Source organism: Anser cygnoides, chromosome 18, assembly GCF_040182565.1.
Source record: "Anser cygnoides isolate HZ-2024a breed goose chromosome 18, Taihu_goose_T2T_genome, whole genome shotgun sequence".
Classification (NCBI taxonomy): Eukaryota; Metazoa; Chordata; class Aves; order Anseriformes; family Anatidae; genus Anser; species Anser cygnoides.
Genome location: NC_089890.1, coordinates 6891875 through 6909343, shown reverse-complemented (window position 1 = coordinate 6909343; position 17469 = coordinate 6891875). Strand labels below are relative to the sequence as shown.

At 52.5% G+C, this 17469-nt stretch overlaps 3 protein-coding genes and 1 long non-coding RNA gene across 7 annotated transcripts; 2 read left to right on the top strand and 2 right to left on the bottom strand.

Moving 5' to 3' along the window:
- The first annotated feature begins 511 nt into the window (after positions 1–511).
- On the top strand, positions 512–3123 carry CHCHD2 (coiled-coil-helix-coiled-coil-helix domain containing 2). Its single transcript, XM_048068069.2, has 4 exons — positions 512–670; positions 1235–1481; positions 2118–2277; positions 2823–3123. Exons 1-4 carry the CDS (start codon positions 621–623, stop codon positions 2831–2833), a joined length of 468 nt encoding a protein of 155 aa, XP_047924026.1. The 5' UTR covers positions 512–620; the 3' UTR covers positions 2834–3123.
- LOC106041425 (uncharacterized) lies at positions 1464–4534 on the bottom strand. Its single transcript, XR_001210464.3, has 3 exons — positions 4227–4534; positions 4072–4149; positions 1464–1592 (listed from the first exon to the last, which is right to left on the bottom strand). It is a non-coding gene; the product is annotated as an uncharacterized lncRNA (long non-coding RNA).
- Positions 4535–4666: 132 nt separating this feature from the next.
- On the top strand, positions 4667–10876 carry PHKG1 (phosphorylase kinase catalytic subunit gamma 1). The gene is made up of 10 exons (XM_066979585.1): positions 4667–4798; positions 6026–6149; positions 6579–6754; positions 7131–7185; positions 7757–7822; positions 8040–8203; positions 8655–8745; positions 9560–9713; positions 9794–9919; positions 10554–10876. The coding sequence occupies exons 2-10, from the start codon at positions 6067–6069 to the stop codon at positions 10803–10805; spliced, it is 1167 nt and encodes a 388-aa protein (XP_066835686.1). The 5' UTR covers positions 4667–4798; positions 6026–6066; the 3' UTR covers positions 10806–10876.
- A 727-nt stretch (positions 10877–11603) lies between these two features.
- SUMF2 (sulfatase modifying factor 2) lies at positions 11604–17438 on the bottom strand. 4 transcript variants are annotated; one of them, XR_007164879.2, is made up of 9 exons: positions 16257–17438; positions 15747–15903; positions 14758–14872; positions 14075–14119; positions 13682–13832; positions 13372–13423; positions 12846–12930; positions 12163–12367; positions 11604–11814 (listed from the first exon to the last, which is right to left on the bottom strand). XR_007164879.2 is itself a non-coding variant. In XM_013189842.3 (9 exons), the coding sequence occupies exons 1-9, from the start codon at positions 16312–16314 to the stop codon at positions 11709–11711; spliced, it is 936 nt and encodes a 311-aa protein (XP_013045296.3). In that variant the 5' UTR covers positions 16315–16468; the 3' UTR covers positions 11604–11708. The 4 variants fall into 4 exon arrangements, 2 of the variants coding, with proteins under 2 accessions (XP_013045296.3, XP_066835685.1); XR_007164880.2 differs by having other exon boundaries at positions 12163–12325; XM_013189842.3 differs by having other exon boundaries at positions 12163–12325; positions 13372–13427; positions 16257–16468.
- Positions 17439–17469: the final 31 nt, after the last annotated feature.

Sequence of the window (17469 nt, the reverse complement as noted above, 5' to 3'; positions counted from 1 at the left end):
GTGCCACACCAGCCTTTTCAGGCCAATTTCACCATTGGGCTCCAGACTCCCAATTTATTTTTTTTTTTCTTTTTAGGAGCAGCCACCTGATGCCCCTATGGCCGAGCCACGTTCCACAGCCTTCCGTGGCGGGGCAACCAGTGACTGCGGTGCCATCGTGCCCCATCCCACGCTGCACCTCCTGCGTGCGGCACTAACAAACTCAAGCCCTTTACCCCTTTATTCTTTATTACGGCGCCACGAGGGGAAGACACCCCCCAGGAGGCGGTCGGGGCGTCTCGGCACCAAACCCCTGGGCACCCCGAGCCTCCTCCCCTCCACGGGAACCCCAAAGAGCCTCCAGCAGGGAGGCCTCGGGGCGGTGGCGGCCTCCCGGAGGCAGGGGGGAGGGAGGAGGCTGAGGGATGGAGGCTGAGGGGGGCTGAGGGGGCCTGAGGGGGGCTGAGGGGGGCTGAGGGGGCTGAGGGGGGCTGAGGAGGGCTGAGGGGGGCTGAGGGGGGCTGGGGGGGCAGGGGGCGTGGCTTTCGGAGGCCCCGCCCCCGCCGCGGCGGTGACGCCATCACGGCCGGCGGGTGTCGGGTGACCTTGAGCGGCCGCCCCGCAGCCCGCTCCCCGCCGCCATGCCGCGAGGTGGCCGCAGCCGCACGTCCCGCGGGGCGCCCCCCGCCAGGTGAGGGCGGCCGGGCGCGCGGCCTCCCCTTCCCCATTCCTTCCTTCCCTTCTCTTCTTCCCCTTCCCGGCCCCGCCGCCAGTCCGGGCTCGGCCGGGGGAACGGGGCTTTGTGGGGCCGGGGGGGGGGGAACGGGGCTTTGTGGGGCCGGGGGGCGCGGAACCGGGGCTCTGTGGGGTCGGGGCTCTGAGGCCGGAGGGCTCCCCCCCACCAGGGGTCTGCCCCCCACCAGGGGGCTCCCCCAGGCTCTGAGGCCCGCTTTAAGCCAGGCCCTGTCTCGCTTCCCGTGAACTCTCGCGGTCCCTTGGGTGCTCGTGGCCTTGAAATCTAGGAATAAGGCCGCCGCTGGTCCCTCGGGATGTGGGGTGTGGAAGGCGTTGAAAAACCAAATAAAAATAATGCTGCCAGCCTCACCGTGCTGTGCACAGATCGTCCCCTGGAACGCCGAGGCCGTGCCGTCCACGTGCGGGGTTACACAAGGAGGAATCACCAGCAGGCAGAAGGCCTTGACTTGTTTGGGGTTTGGAGCACTGATGTGGGTTTTTTCTCTTTGTGTCCTTGCAGCCGGGCGCCACAAATGAGAGCAGCACCGCCGGCACCCGCCGCTCGGGCCCCTGTGCCGGCAGCAGCGCCGGCCTCCGCTGTGGGTGCTCCTGCGCCGAAGCAGCCTGGCCTGATGGCGCAGATGGCCACGACCGCGGCGGGGGTTGCCGTAGGCTCTGCCGTGGGCCACACCATAGGCCACGCGCTCACAGGAGGGTTCGGCGGGGGAAGCAGCTCGGAAGCTGCGAGGCCTGATATCACTTATCAGGTAAGGGGAAGCACAACTGGACGCTGGCTCGTGAGGTGTGGTTAATTTGAGAGGTCAGCTAGGTACAGGCTAAAGTAATTGTTATACGTTGAAAGGCTGCACGAGTTCTGGCTGTGGAAAGAAAGGTAACGTTACTGACTCAGTTTCCAAGTTAACTGCCACAGTCAACATGTTTATTTATCTTAAAAATAGTTCAAAGGGACACGAGTGATGTGTGCCTTTGGTATTGGGGATTGTTTCCTACGTATATTCTGGTATACGGGTGTTGTTCCCTGCTGTAGTACCCGTGTGACTCAGAGGGGACTTCCATGTGCCCAGTCTGCTGATGATAAGCTCTATTGCAGGATCGGTGTCCTGAAGTCACATTCTGTGCTGCTCAAACATAATTAATGCTGTTGCCTTGCCCAGCTGCTGTCCAAAGTTACTTAGTTGTTTGTAACTTATAAAACTGTTCAGAATGTCTGGTGTCACCGCTGGAAACTTTGTACTTCAACCCATTATTTGTTTTCCATTTAAAAAGTAATACATTTTGACAGAAAGGCAGGGAAGAAGTACACAGCAATCAGTACTGAGGGGGTGTGGTTTCACAGGCTGGAGCTGTTGAAAAGGTGCTCACAGAGGTGTCTGCCATTTCAGGAACCCCAAGCAGCTCAACCTGCCTACCAGCAGCAGCAGCAGCAGTTTGCTCCTTGCCAGTATGAAATGAAACAATTCCTGGAGTGTGCGCAGAACCAGACTGACCTCAAGCTGTGTGAGGGCTTCAGTGAAGTACTGAAGCAGTGCAGGTTTGCTAATGGTAAGCAGTGGTTACCAGACTAAAGGAGCTAATTGCTGCAGTCATTGTGTGGGTATGATGTCCTGTTTTTTCAATTAATTCTGTAAAGAATAGGGATTGGTACAAAGCAGCGAGCAGAAGTCAGTTAAAGGGAGTCATGGTGCTGTTGGCTTTCCTGTTTCGATCCAGTACATGTAGCTGGAGGTGGTGGGGTGGAGATGGCACGAATTCCTGATGCTTTCATACTAAACTAATGGAAGGCAATAATTTGGGAGAGCGGTGGCAGCATGCTTCGAGAAGCAGCGTAGCATTGCCAGCTCGGTACTGGGGAGTGCTGCTGGTCTGTAGCATGTGACCCAGGCACAACTAACAAACCATTCTGATGTTGTTGGACAGAAGACTGCCAAACACAGGTGGCTGGATGGACTGGTGAAGCCTTCTCTCGAATATGTTCCTTCTTTCCCCTCAGTGTTTGCTGGGACACATATGCCTGCTTTATAGTAGGGGTCTGCACTTTAGGGATCTAAAACTTGATGTGATTAACTGTGCAACTTCTTATCTTACAGGTTTAGCTTAAGCCTCCAGAACAAGGTTGCTGAAGACCATCTTACAAGAACTGACCTATGAATGAAAAAGCTTCAGTGATAGTCTAAAGCTGTCTGATACCTTGTTAGTTCGTGTATTCACACTGTTGTCCTTGTGGCTTGATTTCTGCCATAGCCTCTACATGTGATACAACTTAAACTGCAAACTAATTTAGCACAAAATGGAAAAATTAAGAATAAAGTGGAATGAACTAATGGGGGTCAACTGTTTTGTTGATTGTTGTGTTGAATGTAAGTGAACCAATAAAACTTCTCTCTACAAGTCCTGTGCTCTAGTGGATTTTGGAATGTGGGGTAGGAGGTGAGTTTTAAGAGTAAGCAGGCAAGAACTGAAGTTAGCAGGCTTAGCCTGCTTGCCAGGTGCACTGACAGGAAAGGTGCCTGAAGGGCTGGAGCTCCAGGAGTCCAGGAACACCCTTTGGTTCCGTGGTTAGCTGTGCTTGCCAGACACCTCGTCTTTGAGCATTTGAGCCCCGAGGGCAGCTTCTGCTCGTCACAATATGTAGTGATGAGGAAGACAATGGCTGGCCACGATATTCTGCATACAGCAGGTCTCAGTTCCCTTAAAAATCAGCATCCTATAAATCAGCATCCTATCATACTTGTAAATACAAGTTCTGTGTTTGCATTCAAGAGCGTGAGAAACACCTTTCCTCTACTCAGAAAAAATGTGCTAGACCATTACCTGAGCAAGCCTATACAATACCAAGCAGTTCTACTCTTTTAAAATGACATATTACAGTCTTATGTTATTAGACTTGTAGATCCCAATAATGCAAGCAGAGGCTGTGGGTTTTTCTTCCTCGTATTGAGTCTTGAACTGAAATGCAAGAATGTGGCCAAGTTGAGCAAGGGTGATGTGGCCTCTCCTTGCAGCTGGTTTAGAGAAGTAACAAAGCTAGTGGTGCCACGTGGAAGAAAAATCTCTCTTTAAAAAGTACTTACTGATGTGCCTGACAGTGCAAAGCTTCCTTTATCTATCAGAGGGAGTAGACAGTTCATGTCCTGCTAAAATACTCAGAGCATGCAGTGTAAATGCCCTCCTGCACTTCAGCTTGTCATCACGTGCCACTGAACTGTTTTGTGAACCCTGCACACGTGTCTCGAGGACTATGGGTACCAGGATGGAGCGTTTTTATAGGGGGAGCGTGTGTGTGGGAATAAGGCTGTACTGAAACGTGCGATTCTTTTTAAAAAGCCATAGCATTACCTGTTTCTGCTGAGCTGCTTTTGTGCTGTTGTGTATTCTGCCTGTTCCCAAGAGCCTCCCATCTCTGATCTGCGGTTCCTGGAAGTGAAAAGATAAAATTAGCCTTCAGAACAGGGAGGGGCCGCCTCAAATGTGGGGGACAAGGACAAAAATACCTTTTCCCGGCGACACGAGCTGTGCTTCTGATAACAAATCTCGCATTTCAGTCGTGTTTCTCACCATACCGATAAAAAGAAGGGAAAAATACTTGGGGCCTGGCACTGAGCTGGTGCCGGGTTTGCAGCAGGTCTGGCCCCAGAGCGCAGCTCAGCAGCAGGCAGGGAGATGCGCTCGGGCTTTGGGCAGGGCAGAGCCCTTTCCAGACCCCACCTCCGAGCCTCTCTGAGGAAAATCACGGCGCGGTGCGGCTCGGGGGGGGAACCCTCAGCGCCCCCCCGGTGCCCCCCTCAGCCCCCCGCTGACGGCCCGCCCCGCGGGGCTCACCTCAGCGCCCTTCCCCTCCTCCCCGCGGCCTCAGCGCGGGGCCTCCCCGGGCTCCCCTCAGCTCGGGGCCTTCCCCCGGCTCCCCCCCCCCCCAGCTCGGACCACGGCCGCCCCCCCCCCCGTGCCGAGCCGCCCCCCGCGTTATTTTTGGCCCGGCCCGGCTCGGCCCGGCCCCCCGCCGCCTCCCGCCGGCCCCGCTCCATTTCCGCCCCGATGGCGCTCGGCTGAGGCGGCCGGCGAGGAGGTAACGGGGGGGGGGGGTGCGTGTGTTTACGGGGTGGGGGCGCTCGCCCGGCCCCGATTCCGCTGCCGGTGCTTCGGGACCCCCCCTGCTCCTGCCCCCCAAACCCCCCGGGAGGAGGCAGCGCCGGCCGGGCCCCCCCCCCCGCCGAGCTGGGGCCGCAGGGACCCCCCCCTTTTCCTCCAGCCAGGGCCCTGCCGCTGCGCCTCGCGTTTATAAGTCGCGGCGGCGTTGCTGAGCTTTATAAATTCCATTTAGGGCATTCATAGGTTTATGTATTCCTTTAATTTTCATTAAGGCTCTGTTAGATACCTGCTCCCCCCCCCCCCCTTGAGCTCTGACAGCAGGTTCAGTGACCGGACCCGCAGCGTCAACCCTCGTAACCAGGTCAGGACGGACACGCTTCGGTAATGGGATTTAAACCGCCCTGAGATGGGAGCCAGCCTGCGAGCAGCCCCGCTGCCGTACCGCCAGCTTGTCTCAGAGCGAAGGGCAAAGGAGAACACAGGGTGCCGGGGCTGGAAACCTCGGGCCCGGCTGTAAGCACTCAGCCCAAGCTTTGCTGCCGTATCCCAGCTGCTTTCCCTGCCAGCGTTAGAAAAAGCAGGAACGAGCTGAGGACGTCCCGTTCCCGGTGCTTAGAAAGAGAAACCGGTGAAAATGAGGGCTCGGGACAACCGGTTAATTTCCACGCTGCTATCCCAAAGCTCAAAATATTGCCACATCGCTCCTCCTCCAGCACGGACCCAAAAAAAAAAACAACACCAAAAACAAAGGACAGCAGCCTTTCAGGAGTTTTTGGGTGTACACGTGCCCCCAAGGAAGCTCATACTGCTCTGTACTGCACTGCAGCTCGGCCCCGGCTGACCCCGCAGCAGTCCCCACCCTGCCCAACCGTCCCTCGTCGCCCACCTCCCCTCCTCAGCCCTTTCCCTTTTAACATTTTTTTTCCTACTTTTGCTCAGCCACAGCCTTTTGGACAGCATCATGTCAGAAGTAATCAGGGTAGGGGTAGAAAAAAAAAGTATTTGAAATTATGAGGAGTGGGTGGAGGAGAAGAGGTAGATTTCAAGGCTTTGTGGGGTCTTTGGGTTGTGGTGGTTTTTTTTTTGTTTTTTTTTTTTTCCCTTTTCTTTGAGGGAATGCTGCTGCTGGGGACCTTTGGACCTCGCAGTCGCGTGCTGCTGCAGTGCCCCGGCAGCACATGGCTGAGCGCTTTTCTCCTTGCAGCCCCTTCCTGCCCGTGAGCGAGCACTAGGCGGGAGCCAGCCATGACGAAGGAGGAAGACCTCCCTGACTGGAGCTCGTCCAAGGAGTTTTATGAAAAATATGAGCCGAAAGAGGTTTTGGGCAGGTAAAGCTTGGTTTTAGCAAACTGCTGTTTTGCCCATTCCGGTACCCGATAGCAGCAGTGTCCCACAGGAACCTGATCCGAACGGAGCCCGTAGCATCACAGGGTTAAAAATAGCAAAGAAACGTTTTCCATCAGCTCAAAATCTGTCCCACCAAGACAGCATAACAGAATGAGATGCGTTTGTGAAGGAAACACTGTGGTGCATCCATAGAGTTGGGCTGGGCAGGAGCAAGCAGACACCACCCCAGCTCAGGACCCTTCCCGGGAGCAGTATCACATCCCCAGGGTGGTCGGAGCCCAGGCCACGCTCACACCGTCCCCCTGACAATTAGTAGTTAGAAAGCAGTTTGAGCCTGACCTCCCCGCAACATCTCAGCATGCTAACGGGGAACAGAAAGCACCCCGTCTTTCCTGTGTTGTCCCTGGCAGGGGGGTGAGCAGCGTCGTCCGTCGGTGCATTCACAAAACCACGAGGCAGGAGTATGCCGTGAAGATCATCGACATCACGGCGGGCAACATATCCCCCAAGGAGGTGCAGGAGCTGCGCGAAGCCACCGCCAAGGAGATCGACATCCTCCGGAAAGTCTCGGGCCACCCCAACGTCAGTGAGTTGGGGTCTGGGCGTTGGGGAGGAGGTTTTTCTGCCTCATTTACTCTTCAGGGTGTTCCCAGGAAGGGTTTTGGGATGAAATCCCCAGAAGTCAGACCTCCACGAGCCCCATGGTCCCAGCAGGACACGGGGCACCTGCTCTGAGCAGCCTTTGCTCTATCTCTGCACACACGTGCCAGCAGTGCCCAGGCCACCCTGGCTATCTCCCTCCTGCTCTCCCACTCAAAACATTAACAAAGATCACCTCATTAAATTAATTAGCAATTAGATCAGCAATTTTTAGCTCATTATTGGAAAGGAACACGCTCTGCATGGGGTATGTGTCAAGGAACATGCCGCACCGTGCTCACAGCCCCCGTCTTTCATTGCAGTCCAGCTGAAGGACAGCTACGAATCCAGCACCTTCTTCTTCTTGGTGTTTGACCTGTAAGTACCTGCTTGCCCAGAACCACCAGCTCCCTGAGCCCCAGTTGCCCCCATTTCTCCTCGTTTTCACCCTGCAAAGAGCCAACCTAAATTCTCCCCAGCGCCTTATGATCCAGAGAGGGCAAAGCAGTGGCATGACCAGGGCTCATGTCAGGTAGAAAAGAGCCAGCTCACTTCAGCCTTGCCCCCATTTCCCCTCCGTCAGCAGCTCAGGTTTCCCTGTAACCTTTGGTGGGAGCCCTCAGGCGTCCCCGCAAGTTATTTATATGTCCAGCAGGACCAGGGCTCGCGTGACGCCACAACTCATGACAGCGGGGCGGCGCAATGGACGTCAGGGTGAGCTGGCACCGGGAGAGCCCTGCCTGGTCCTGCCCAAAGCCTGCCTGCCCTAGGCACAGCCTTTCCTCCTCCTGCTTGGCATTTTGTGACAATATCTAGTCCTTTTTAACCCTTTTTATTAATGTGTCAGCTTGTCATTTGGTGTAGTGGGGGCCCTGGGGCTGTTACGGGGCAGCGAGCCCCAGGCAGTCCTCCCCAGGGGTTTGGGTCTGTTTTTCCCTCCCACGTGCAGGATGAAGAGAGGGGAGCTCTTTGACTACCTCACCGAGAAAGTCACCTTAAGCGAGAAGGAAACCAGGTAAGGCTGAAAACCGTGCTGGAAAAGCAGAGCACAGCTTGAAAGGACAACCTATTTTGCAGCACCCACGAGCAAAATACCCCCCCAGGCTGTGTCCCCACACCTGGCTGTTGAGGTTTTTGCACAGGGGCTGAGCTCCATGGTTCCTGTCCCCATCCCCGGGAGCGCGGTGCTGAGGGGCATTGGGACTAGCAGAGGTGCTGTCACCCGTCCCCAGGAAGATCATGCGCGCGCTGCTGGAAGTGATCCAGTACCTCCACTCCATCGACATCGTCCACCGCGACCTGAAGCCGGAGAACATCCTCCTGGACGATGACATGAACATTAAGCTGACGGACTTCGGCTTCTCCTGCCAGCTGCATGAGAATGAGAAGCTCAAAGGTAGGCATGTGGCGAGGAGGGCGCGATGCCGGGCTGGCCCAGCCACCCCGTTAACACAGTGCCTACGGTGAGGTAGTGGAGCCCCTCCAGCCCCAGTGACTCCAGCCCTTACTCTTTTTGATGATGTTGTTGTTGCCCCCTTAGGAAAACCATCCCATTTTTCCGCTTTTTTTTCCTGCTGTCCTGTTGACCCACATCACCCCATTCATTTTTTCCCCTCTCCTACCCTGCAAAGAACCAAGTATCCAACAACGGGCATCACCCACCAGCACACCCATCGCTCTCCTCATCTGCATTTTATAATTCGTTATAATTCACCAAGAAAAGTCACAAGCAAGGTGCACACGAGATGCAGTTACTGCCATCACCATCACGGCCATGATCCCACCCGGACCCAGACACCCCGCGTTGTCTGTGGGTCACTAAGGGGATGCTCTCCCCTGTTTTGCAGAAATCTGTGGCACACCCGGCTACCTAGCCCCCGAAATCCTGCAGTGCTCCATGGATGATGAGCACCAGGGCTATGGGAAGGAAGTGGACATGTGAGTGAGATGCCTGCCCTCCTGCCCTCAGCCCCTGGGGTGCTTCCAAAATGATCGTAGTTCAAGGCACAGCAGGAGCTGCTCCTTGCTGGTCAGTGGCTGGGGACCAGCTGTAGGGTTTGTGAGGAGCTGAATGATGCACCAAAAAAACAAGGGGTTGCAAGGGGCTGGCCTGGCGAGCAGGGAGCTGTGGGAACAGCAGCCTCTAGCTGTGCCCGCGTCCCCAGGGGAGAGCCCAGAGCTGCTGGAGCCCAGCAGGGGCTTTGCCACCCGCTCTGGTGGCTTTGGGCTCAGGTCTGCAGCGGTCAGAGCTGCAACCAACCACTTGGGACACACAGGGGCATTTCAGCCTCCTTTCAGCTTAGCTACCTCCAACACAGCCTGTGGGAGGACGCTGTGTGCCACAGCCTGAGCCAAACCAGCCAAGGTACACCCAGCCTCACTGGTACCTCCAGGTCCCACATCTCCCTCCCCTAAAACAAGACAAAAAAACCCCACCAAGTAAGGTGCATGCTTGCAACTCAGCTTCCTCCTGCAGCACTAGGAGAGCAGCCCCACACCACCACCACCTGCACGACTCAAAAACCTGCTGCTCCCTGTGACCCGTTAGGGCTAATGAGCCCCAGCAGCGAGCTCAGCCCCCTCATCAGAACCAAGCAGAGCAGCTTCCTCCTGGTTTTCCAGGCTGCCCAGGCCACCTCCACCCCATTACCCCCTGGCTGAGGGGAGGCACGGAGCCACCCTTGGGGCACGGAGCCAGCTGGGCACCCCATGGGTGCTGCTGATGCTGGTGTGTCCCCCTGGGTCCCCGCAGGTGGAGCACCGGGGTGATCATGTACACCCTGCTGGCCGGCTCGCCTCCCTTCTGGCACCGCAAGCAGATGCTGATGCTGCGGATGATCATGAACGGGGACTACCAGTTCGGCTCCCCGGAGTGGGACGACCGCTCTGACACCGTCAAGGACCTGGTGGGTGCTCAGGGATGGGAGAACCCGAGGGGGGAGCAGGCGCCTGGGACACCCTGGGTCGATCCGATGCCCTCCCACAGATCTCCCGGTTCCTGGTGGTGGACCCCCGGCAGCGGTACACAGCCAGCGAGGCGCTGGCACACCCCTTCTTCCAGCAGTATGACGTGGAAGAGGTTCGGCACTTCAGCCCCTTCCGGAAATTCAAGGTGAGGTTGCTGCCGGTGTACCTGGGAACGGTGTAGCCAGAGCCTGGGAGGTGAGCGGTGGGCTGGATTTCCTAGCTAAGGTGGGAGAAACTGGTCATTCAACAAGGCTGGTGGACCGAGGCTTTGTCAGGACGCAGCAGTCAGGTTTGAGATCCTTTTCTGAGCACTGTTTCATTTTCTGGTACTTCCTAAGGGCTTTTTCACAGAGGGAGGGGTAAATAAAAAGAGAGAGAAACCTGCCTCAAAAAAAAAAATTTACTTTCAAGGGGAAATCAGTGAATCTGACTTCACACAAATGCATCAAATGATGCAAAGAGTGATAAAACAGGGCAATCCCTTCCCCTCTCCCATAGCTAATTATTAGGACTATGTTATTATGTTAGGGTAAATATTAGGGCAGTGCAAAGGGTATCCAAAATGGCATTAGATGAAACGTGCAGGGCTGACGTGGTTTTGATATTAAAATCATGTTTGGAGAAAACTCATACCACTCACATGGAACTAAATAACGGTGCAGGAGCTGGGCTCCCTCCTGACTCCCCTGTGCAACAGCAGCAATTTGGGGCACGTTAGCCCCGATCCAGTCCCTGTGTGGGACCCGATCAGCAATTTGCCTGTTCCCCTCGTGCTGCAGGTGATCTGCCTGACCGTCCTGGCATCCGTCCGCATTTACTACCAGTACCGGATGGTCAAGGCGGTGACGCGGGAGCTGGTGGTGCGGGATCCGTACGCCCTGAAGCCCGTCCGCAAGCTGATCGACGCCTGCGCCTTCAGGACCTACCGGCACTGGGTGAAGAAGGGGGAGGCGCAGAACAGAGCCGCTCTCTTCGAGAACACCTGCAAGGCTGTTTTGCTCACCCTGGCAGCAGAGGAAGAGCTGTTTTGATCGCAGCACCTCTGCTGCATAAGCTGGTGGATTTGCTCAGAGTTAAGGTGAATAAAATGTTTCAAAACCCACCAGTGATTTCTTGTACTTTTTCTTAAAAAATACCGCTGGCCTTAAGTTAGGTGCAAACAGCTGTCAAGGCTGTGGTTTGCCCTGGGGGTATATCCCAGTCTGAGTTTCCTCCAAAATCACTATAAGGGACCGCTTTGGGGAAGCCATCTCCTGTACAGCTGCAGCCCAGTGCTGGATCTGTACAGGATGAGCAGTGCCCGGGACTCCCGCACCAGCGGGCTGGGGGACAGAGGCAGCCCGCAGCACATTTGTAGCCCTCATGTGCTGGTTATAACATCCGAGCTGGGTTACTGACTCGTGCCATCCACGCACTTGGGAACGGACACACATGGCTCTGTCACGAAGGGACAGTGAAGGTGCCTCACTGCACCTGGGAAGGCTCAGGGCTGTACAGAGCTGGGATTTCCTGAGGAGATGGGCACTGATGTATGCCACCCTGCCAGGGATGTGTCCCCACTGCTTCCTCTGCAGTGGCTGACAGGGACCTGGCACGGGAGGGAGCAAGCACTGGGCAGGCAGACAGCAGTGCTGGGCTGGAATGAGAGCAGCTCTGAGCTGGCACTGGGGTCACGTATGTACACCCCTCTGCTTGTCTAACACACCAAAAGGAGAGCTGTGATGTCCACAACACGAAGAGGACAGAGACAGAACACCCTGCCTGTCATTCCCAATCACCACTCAGTGCCCAGACATCCCCGCACAGAAATGAGTTTTAGCTGAAAATACTTATTTTTAATTTTTAAAACTGCGTGGGTTTAATGAAAGTGACTTCTGGGGATTACTGTTCATCTCCACAGGAGAAAATGTCTACAGTCTTTCCAAGTGACCTCTTCAGAGCTCAGGTTTGGTCCTGCTTTTCTTGGTGCCGTGATCCAGGATGTCAGCAGCACAGCGGAAGCTGAGGTTATCGGATGCTGAGTCTGGTGTGTTCCGCATTCTCAGATGGAAAAAAGATATCTAGAGTTAGGGAACCTTCATAGTTTAATGCTTAAATCATTGAATGTGATCCTGTGTAACAGACTACAAACATCTTCCAGTTACCTGAATAATTTCTAGAAAAACATTTAACTATAAATTATTGATGGAAATTAAAAAATACTTGAGAAGCAATAGGAATGTGTTTACAGCAGTAAAATTTTTAGCAGTATCTGCAGTATGTTTTCCTAAACGCTTCTCAGAAAAACTGAGCGGGAACAGACAGACATCTTCTAAAATAACACCCCCTTCTTATACCACCAAGGAAGAAATCGTTGTGAAGCAGTGCTCGGGCACTGCACAGACCTACCTGGTGGTAACACGAGCTTTATGATTTGCAGACCCATCTGCAGTGTCAATCCAAGAGGCCCCCCTCAGGACGTGCATCTTCTGAGCACGCTGCCTCGAGTGCCCTGGTGCCAGGTACTCTGACGCAGTCCACTCCCAAGTGTTCCCCAGCAGATCGTAGAGCCCTGAGACAGACGAGGTTTTGCACAAGGATTACGGGAGCACATCTGCAGGGGTCGCAAAAGCACTTTTGTGTATAGGAAGGGGGTGCAACATTTAAAGTGTCACTGGAAAAATGTGGTTTAGTGGTGAGACTAGCAACCAGAAGCTCGTTACTGTATTGCTAACTGCAGGTGGACCTCCAACAAACCTCTCATCTTAAATGTCTCATCGTTTTCCATCTGCAGGAGGGAATGGCATCTGCTGCCCTCCAGCGTGCCTGGGATTTTCAGATTAATCACATGGCAGTGCAAAATAAATGTTAGTTAAGATCAAGGGATGGTTTGGTGCATTGAAGTGCAGCAGTACATTGGCCAGCTGCGGTAACAACCTTCAATGCTTTTGCTGTACTCATTCCACCAAGATGCTGATGTGATTCCATTTCACATTTGAAACTTCTACAACTACGGGATTTTATACTTAGTGCTAAATGGATGTTAGGAAGCAGGTGTCACCCCAAAACCACAACCAGGATGAATTCCATACCATAGTTGTTCTGAGGTGAGAATGCTGCCACTGGTGACACCCCGTGATAACCATCTTCAGCTGTGTCAACCCTCGGGAAATCGCCCTGTGTGAAAAAAGATCATGCTAAGCAAAGAGCCACTGCAGAGAAGAAGAAAAATAACTTTTTTTTTAAACAAACCCTGTTACACTCAAATAATGGAAATAACTCTCCATTACAAATTAACTCTACATGGCATGTGTGTCCAAGAGAGCAAATCACTCACCTAAAGTTCTCCCGAGGGAAAAAACAACAACATGCTTTTCAAAAAAACTTGATGTATGAGTTTTGGGGAGAACTGAAATTCCAGCTTCCCAGGGAAACTAGGCTGAGTCTGTTCCCTCTAACAATATTTCAGAGTACTCCTCAGGAGCTGATCTTCAGGACTTCACAGGTAGGTCTGTATTGCTTCCCAGGAGCACACTCTGACAGCTACACATACGCTGCATTCAAGTTAAATGCCACCAAAAGACCTCAGCTGAGATGGGATGATTTGTAGGATCTTACCTGCCACAGGTTTGTACGGTTTGGCTGAAACTTGTTTCCCCAGGGATACAGCCTTTCTGTCAAGGAAGAAGAGACCAGTTACCCCACGAGTCAGCCCTGCGCTAGATCGCCTATTTTTAACCAGGCTTTTGTGACTGTCCTTCTCCTTAAGCCACTGCTTATTCCACTCCCAGGCTGAAAAAGGTCATTCAGCCCCCTAGATTAACCTCTGAAAACATCTTTATATTGAGCTACCCGAGCCTTCACATATCCAGTAAAACAAACATCGTTTGATGCGGGTTTGGAAAAGGTCCCAGCCTGTCCTACGTACGCTCCAGTCCTCCCCGTGCAGCGAACTCCCACTCCTCCTCAGCAGGGAGCCTCTTCCCCTTCCACTCGCAGAACGCCCGCGCGTCATTCCAGCTCACGTGCAGCACCGGGTGGTCCAGCCTGTCCTTGATGCTGGAGCCAGGACCTGCAGGCTGGGAAGCATTGCATTGAGCAGATCTTAACTGATTTAAACATTTTTCAACAACAACAACAACAAAAAAAGAAACAGAAGATAGACCAGACCAGGGGGGGAAACCTGTACAACGGAACCAGACGTGTTTTTTTCCCCTGTTCAGTCAGTAAGGCTCAGCATCCACAAAGATGTGCGTGCTCCCAGCAGAGCTTGGTTCTGCCCCCGCAGGGAGAGGACTCACCACGCCTGATTTTTGCTCACCTGTCGCCAGAAAGCCTTCTCAATCGGCAGCCACCAAGGGGCAGACTAGAAAAAGAAATGACACCAGATTAAAGCTATACTGGTGACGCCCCTCCCCAGCACCATGCACACTTAACTTGTTCTACAGCACTAGTTGTCAAGAAGAACATGTGTTAGTCTGGAAATGGTTAAATGCTGTGGTTTGATCCAGGTTATCACAGGCATTTTAATATTGCTTTTCAACAGAGCAGAGAATCTGCTTTTAAAAGTAAAAACAGATCAAGAAGTCCATGGTATTTATTTTTTCTGGTTTAGGATTTAATTAATAAAGTTGTTTGAAACATACTTTGCTCTCTCCCAGCTCACTGGAAGATCTAGAGAGCCAAGTTTGGCAGCATTTGGAGAGGATGTAAACAGAAGAGCCCGTAAACCAATCCAGGCTCAATCCTGCTGTTCAGTTTCAAAAGCAAAACAAGCCCAGGCTAAGGAAAAGAAGCCTTGAGGAAGGCCAGGCTGGGCTGTAGCTGTTACTCAGCAGAAAAGCAATACCTACTGCAATCAGCGAGGTTCTGCCCTCACGGGTTTTGTGCTTACAAGGAGGTCAGACAAAAACATGAGCAGAACCATCATCATCACTGAGTCATTCCCAGGGGCATCACCCACCTACTAAAACCTCTCAAATTCCAGGTGGGATGCAGATTTACCTCCAGTTTTTGGGTGACTTTTTTTTTCATCTCTTCCGATACGAAATCCTCAAAGACAAAGCTCCAGCCAAATGCTTCTGCTTCTGTTTTGAATTTCTTTTCTCTAACAAACTCCCTGGCATAAACACAACATGCTCAGGCATCTGGGTAAGAGGTCAAGACTCACACCAGCAAATACCACGAGCTGCACATGCAACAAGTCCAGAGCAATGCAAACGTACAGGAGCTAGAGACACCCGGATCTGCAGGGAGTCCCAGCTCCTCGCTGGCGCAGCTCCGATGGGTTTGACAGAGAAGGATTTACATGGTCTGATCTCAATCCCTTCACAGGTCTGATGATTCGGTTTAACATTATGTAAGTAAACTTCTATTGCACCCTGCTCTGTCGCAAAATGCAACTGCACCAATCAAAAATCCCTGCCACTAAAAGCTGCAGCTGCTATTAGTTAAATGCCCCCAAAATGCAACAAATGGCATGTGCTGCTGACTAACCTCCCCCTGCCTCTGTCCCATTCATTTCTTCATTGTTTTAAGAATGGATTTATTACTGTATGCTGTTGGGCAGCTGCTGGTGTCTGGAAACTATGGCTCTTCTTAACTAAGAAGGGCTCAGCTGGATAAGTAAAGGCATTTCCCCTGGTATGTTCACCAGTGCTTTGCATGAGAACTTCTATAAAGTACATGGAGGAGTGATCCAGTATTTACAAAGGGAAACTGAACCTGCAACAACCTGAAATATTACAGCCCTACTAGTTACAACAGAGAAGCACATTACATTTGCAAGCTTCAGCAGTAAGATCCTTCAGCCTGCACCTGTAACAGTGATTTATTACTGACCTATTTTTTGTGCTAATGGAACCGCTAGGAGCGTGCAAGCGTTACCTTCCAGACCCCAGAAGAAGCTTCCAGACCCCAGACGACCCATCACCAAGAGCCACGTCCTGCTGGCAGCTCCCCACAGACTAAGTGGATCCAAAACTTTGTCTTACCTGAAATCCCTGTTTGTGACAGGATATTTGTCAATAGCAAATGGCTTCACGGTCACCTCCCTGATGGGCCCTTCTTCATTTCTGTTCTCTGGGGAACTGGATCCCATCTGAAACGTCCCACCAGGCAGCTGTACCATGTTTTCATCTTTTCCATATGCTAAGAGAGTGAAGTAATTCAGTACAAGAACATTAACTTGTAAAAATGAATGCACAGGACAGTATACTTTAATTGCCAAAAAAGTTGCTTTATATACAGGAGATATGGTGCAATATAATAATTGACTATGATTAGCACATATATATGTGTATTTTTAAATAAGCTATATTTTAAGGTCTCATTTTCAGCATTTCTCTTGGGAAAGGAACAGCTTCAGTCAGGACAAATCAGCAAATCCCTTAAACTAATCCTTTGCTGCATTAGAAGAAGGGGAATCTGTGCAGTGAAGCGATTTCAAAGCATCCCCGCAAGGCAGACGGACAAACAAGAGCAGCACAAGCTCCCTAACTCACCGAGCAGGGCTCGGCTGCAGCCCAACACGCAGCAGCAAACCACAAGCGTGAGGCGCATCTCCCTGGGAGCAGTGCCAAGCAGCAGCAGCAGCAGCGGGTGCAGTGCAAACAGAAAAGTGAGTCGGCAGCGGAACCGAAAGGCTTTGACCCAGAAGTGCTCCAGGCTCGGGGAAGTGTTTCCGGGAGGGAGGGGACGCACTTCCCCGCACCAGCACACTGCTGCGCACGCTGCACGCCAGGCCTGCTGCACCCCCTGAGCAGATGCTTTTCCTTTCAGAAAGAAGGAAAAAAAAAGGATACTTTCATACCATGTTGATTGCACATAAAAGTTGTAAAGTATTTCACCTCCACACATGCAAAGCCTCTTGCCATCAGTGGCATCGATAAAACCACCAACACTTGAGCATGCCCTTCATGCAAGTTTTAAGAAGGTTGCTCGTTCAAGTCAGCCAGCTGGCTGTGACAAGGCGGGATGAAATAATCCCTCTATCAGCTCTAGAGCAAGCTGCCACCTTCTGGCCTACTCTAGGACACAGCCCCAAGTTCAGGGTACCTGCCCTGGCAGCCATTCCAGGCAGCTTCCCCCTTCCAGCCACCAGCAAAAAGCCCAAGAATCCAGTGACAGCTCTGAGCGAAAGCACCAGAGACCTGAGCACTTGTGCACACACTTTATTTGTCCCCTTGTAACCTAACTTCCCCTTTGCACACACTGGAGACGTTTGCTTTTTAGATGTATCCCACTTGACAGATACCTGTATTTTGACCCCTCAGTCTGGTAATGACAAAGAGGATGGTGAGGATTTGGCAAAATCACCTTAAGACTGCAGTAGGTTGTTTTTCTCCCATGAATTGAATTACCTGCTTAATGGGGTTTTCATTCAGAGTTCTGCCTAGATCTGGTGTAGTGTTAGCAGTCCATGAATACTTATCCAGAGCACAAAGTGGGAAATGGTAAAAAGCAACCAGTATTATGGCAAGGATGTCACCTCAACACACCCCCCCAACCATTCTGGAGCACATTAACTAAGTTTTGTGACCAAAACTGTGAACTGTGAAATGATCTGCTTAATCCAGCTGTGTGATGTAGTGCACATATTCCATTTAAACCCACATTACTCCAGAAGCAGTGTCCTGAGCAGTATTTTCACAACCCTGAGACCTGTTAATCACTGTCACAGCAACTACTGGAATTGATAATGAGGCTCAGCACACA

Bases quoted from the DNA above. Each gene is read 5' to 3' on its own strand.
- CHCHD2 (XM_048068069.2), top strand. From the start codon at position 621: ATGCCGCGAGGTGGCCGCAGCCGCACGTCCCGCGGGGCGCCCCCCGCC. The intron at 671-1,234 runs GTGAGGGCGGCC...GTGTCCTTGCAG, and splicing joins CGCGGGGCGCCCCCCGCCAG to CCGGGCGCCACAAATGAGAG. The intron at 1,482-2,117 runs GTAAGGGGAAGC...CTGCCATTTCAG, and splicing joins GGCCTGATATCACTTATCAG to GAACCCCAAGCAGCTCAACC.
- PHKG1 (XM_066979585.1), top strand. From the start codon at position 6,067: ATGACGAAGGAGGAAGACCTCCCTGACTGGAGCTCGTCCAAGGAGTTT. The intron at 6,150-6,578 runs GTAAAGCTTGGT...TGTCCCTGGCAG, and splicing joins CCGAAAGAGGTTTTGGGCAG to GGGGGTGAGCAGCGTCGTCC. The intron at 9,920-10,553 runs GTGAGGTTGCTG...CTCGTGCTGCAG, and splicing joins GCCCCTTCCGGAAATTCAAG to GTGATCTGCCTGACCGTCCT.
- SUMF2 (XM_066979584.1), bottom strand. From the start codon at position 16,611: ATGTGTGGAGGTGAAATACTTTACAACTTTTATGTGCAATCAACATGG. The intron at 13,833-14,074 runs GTGAGCAAAAAT...AATGCTTCCCAG, and splicing joins AGAAGGCTTTCTGGCGACAG to CCTGCAGGTCCTGGCTCCAG. The intron at 13,428-13,681 runs GTACGTAGGACA...CTTCCTTGACAG, and splicing joins TGCACGGGGAGGACTGGAGC to AAAGGCTGTATCCCTGGGGA.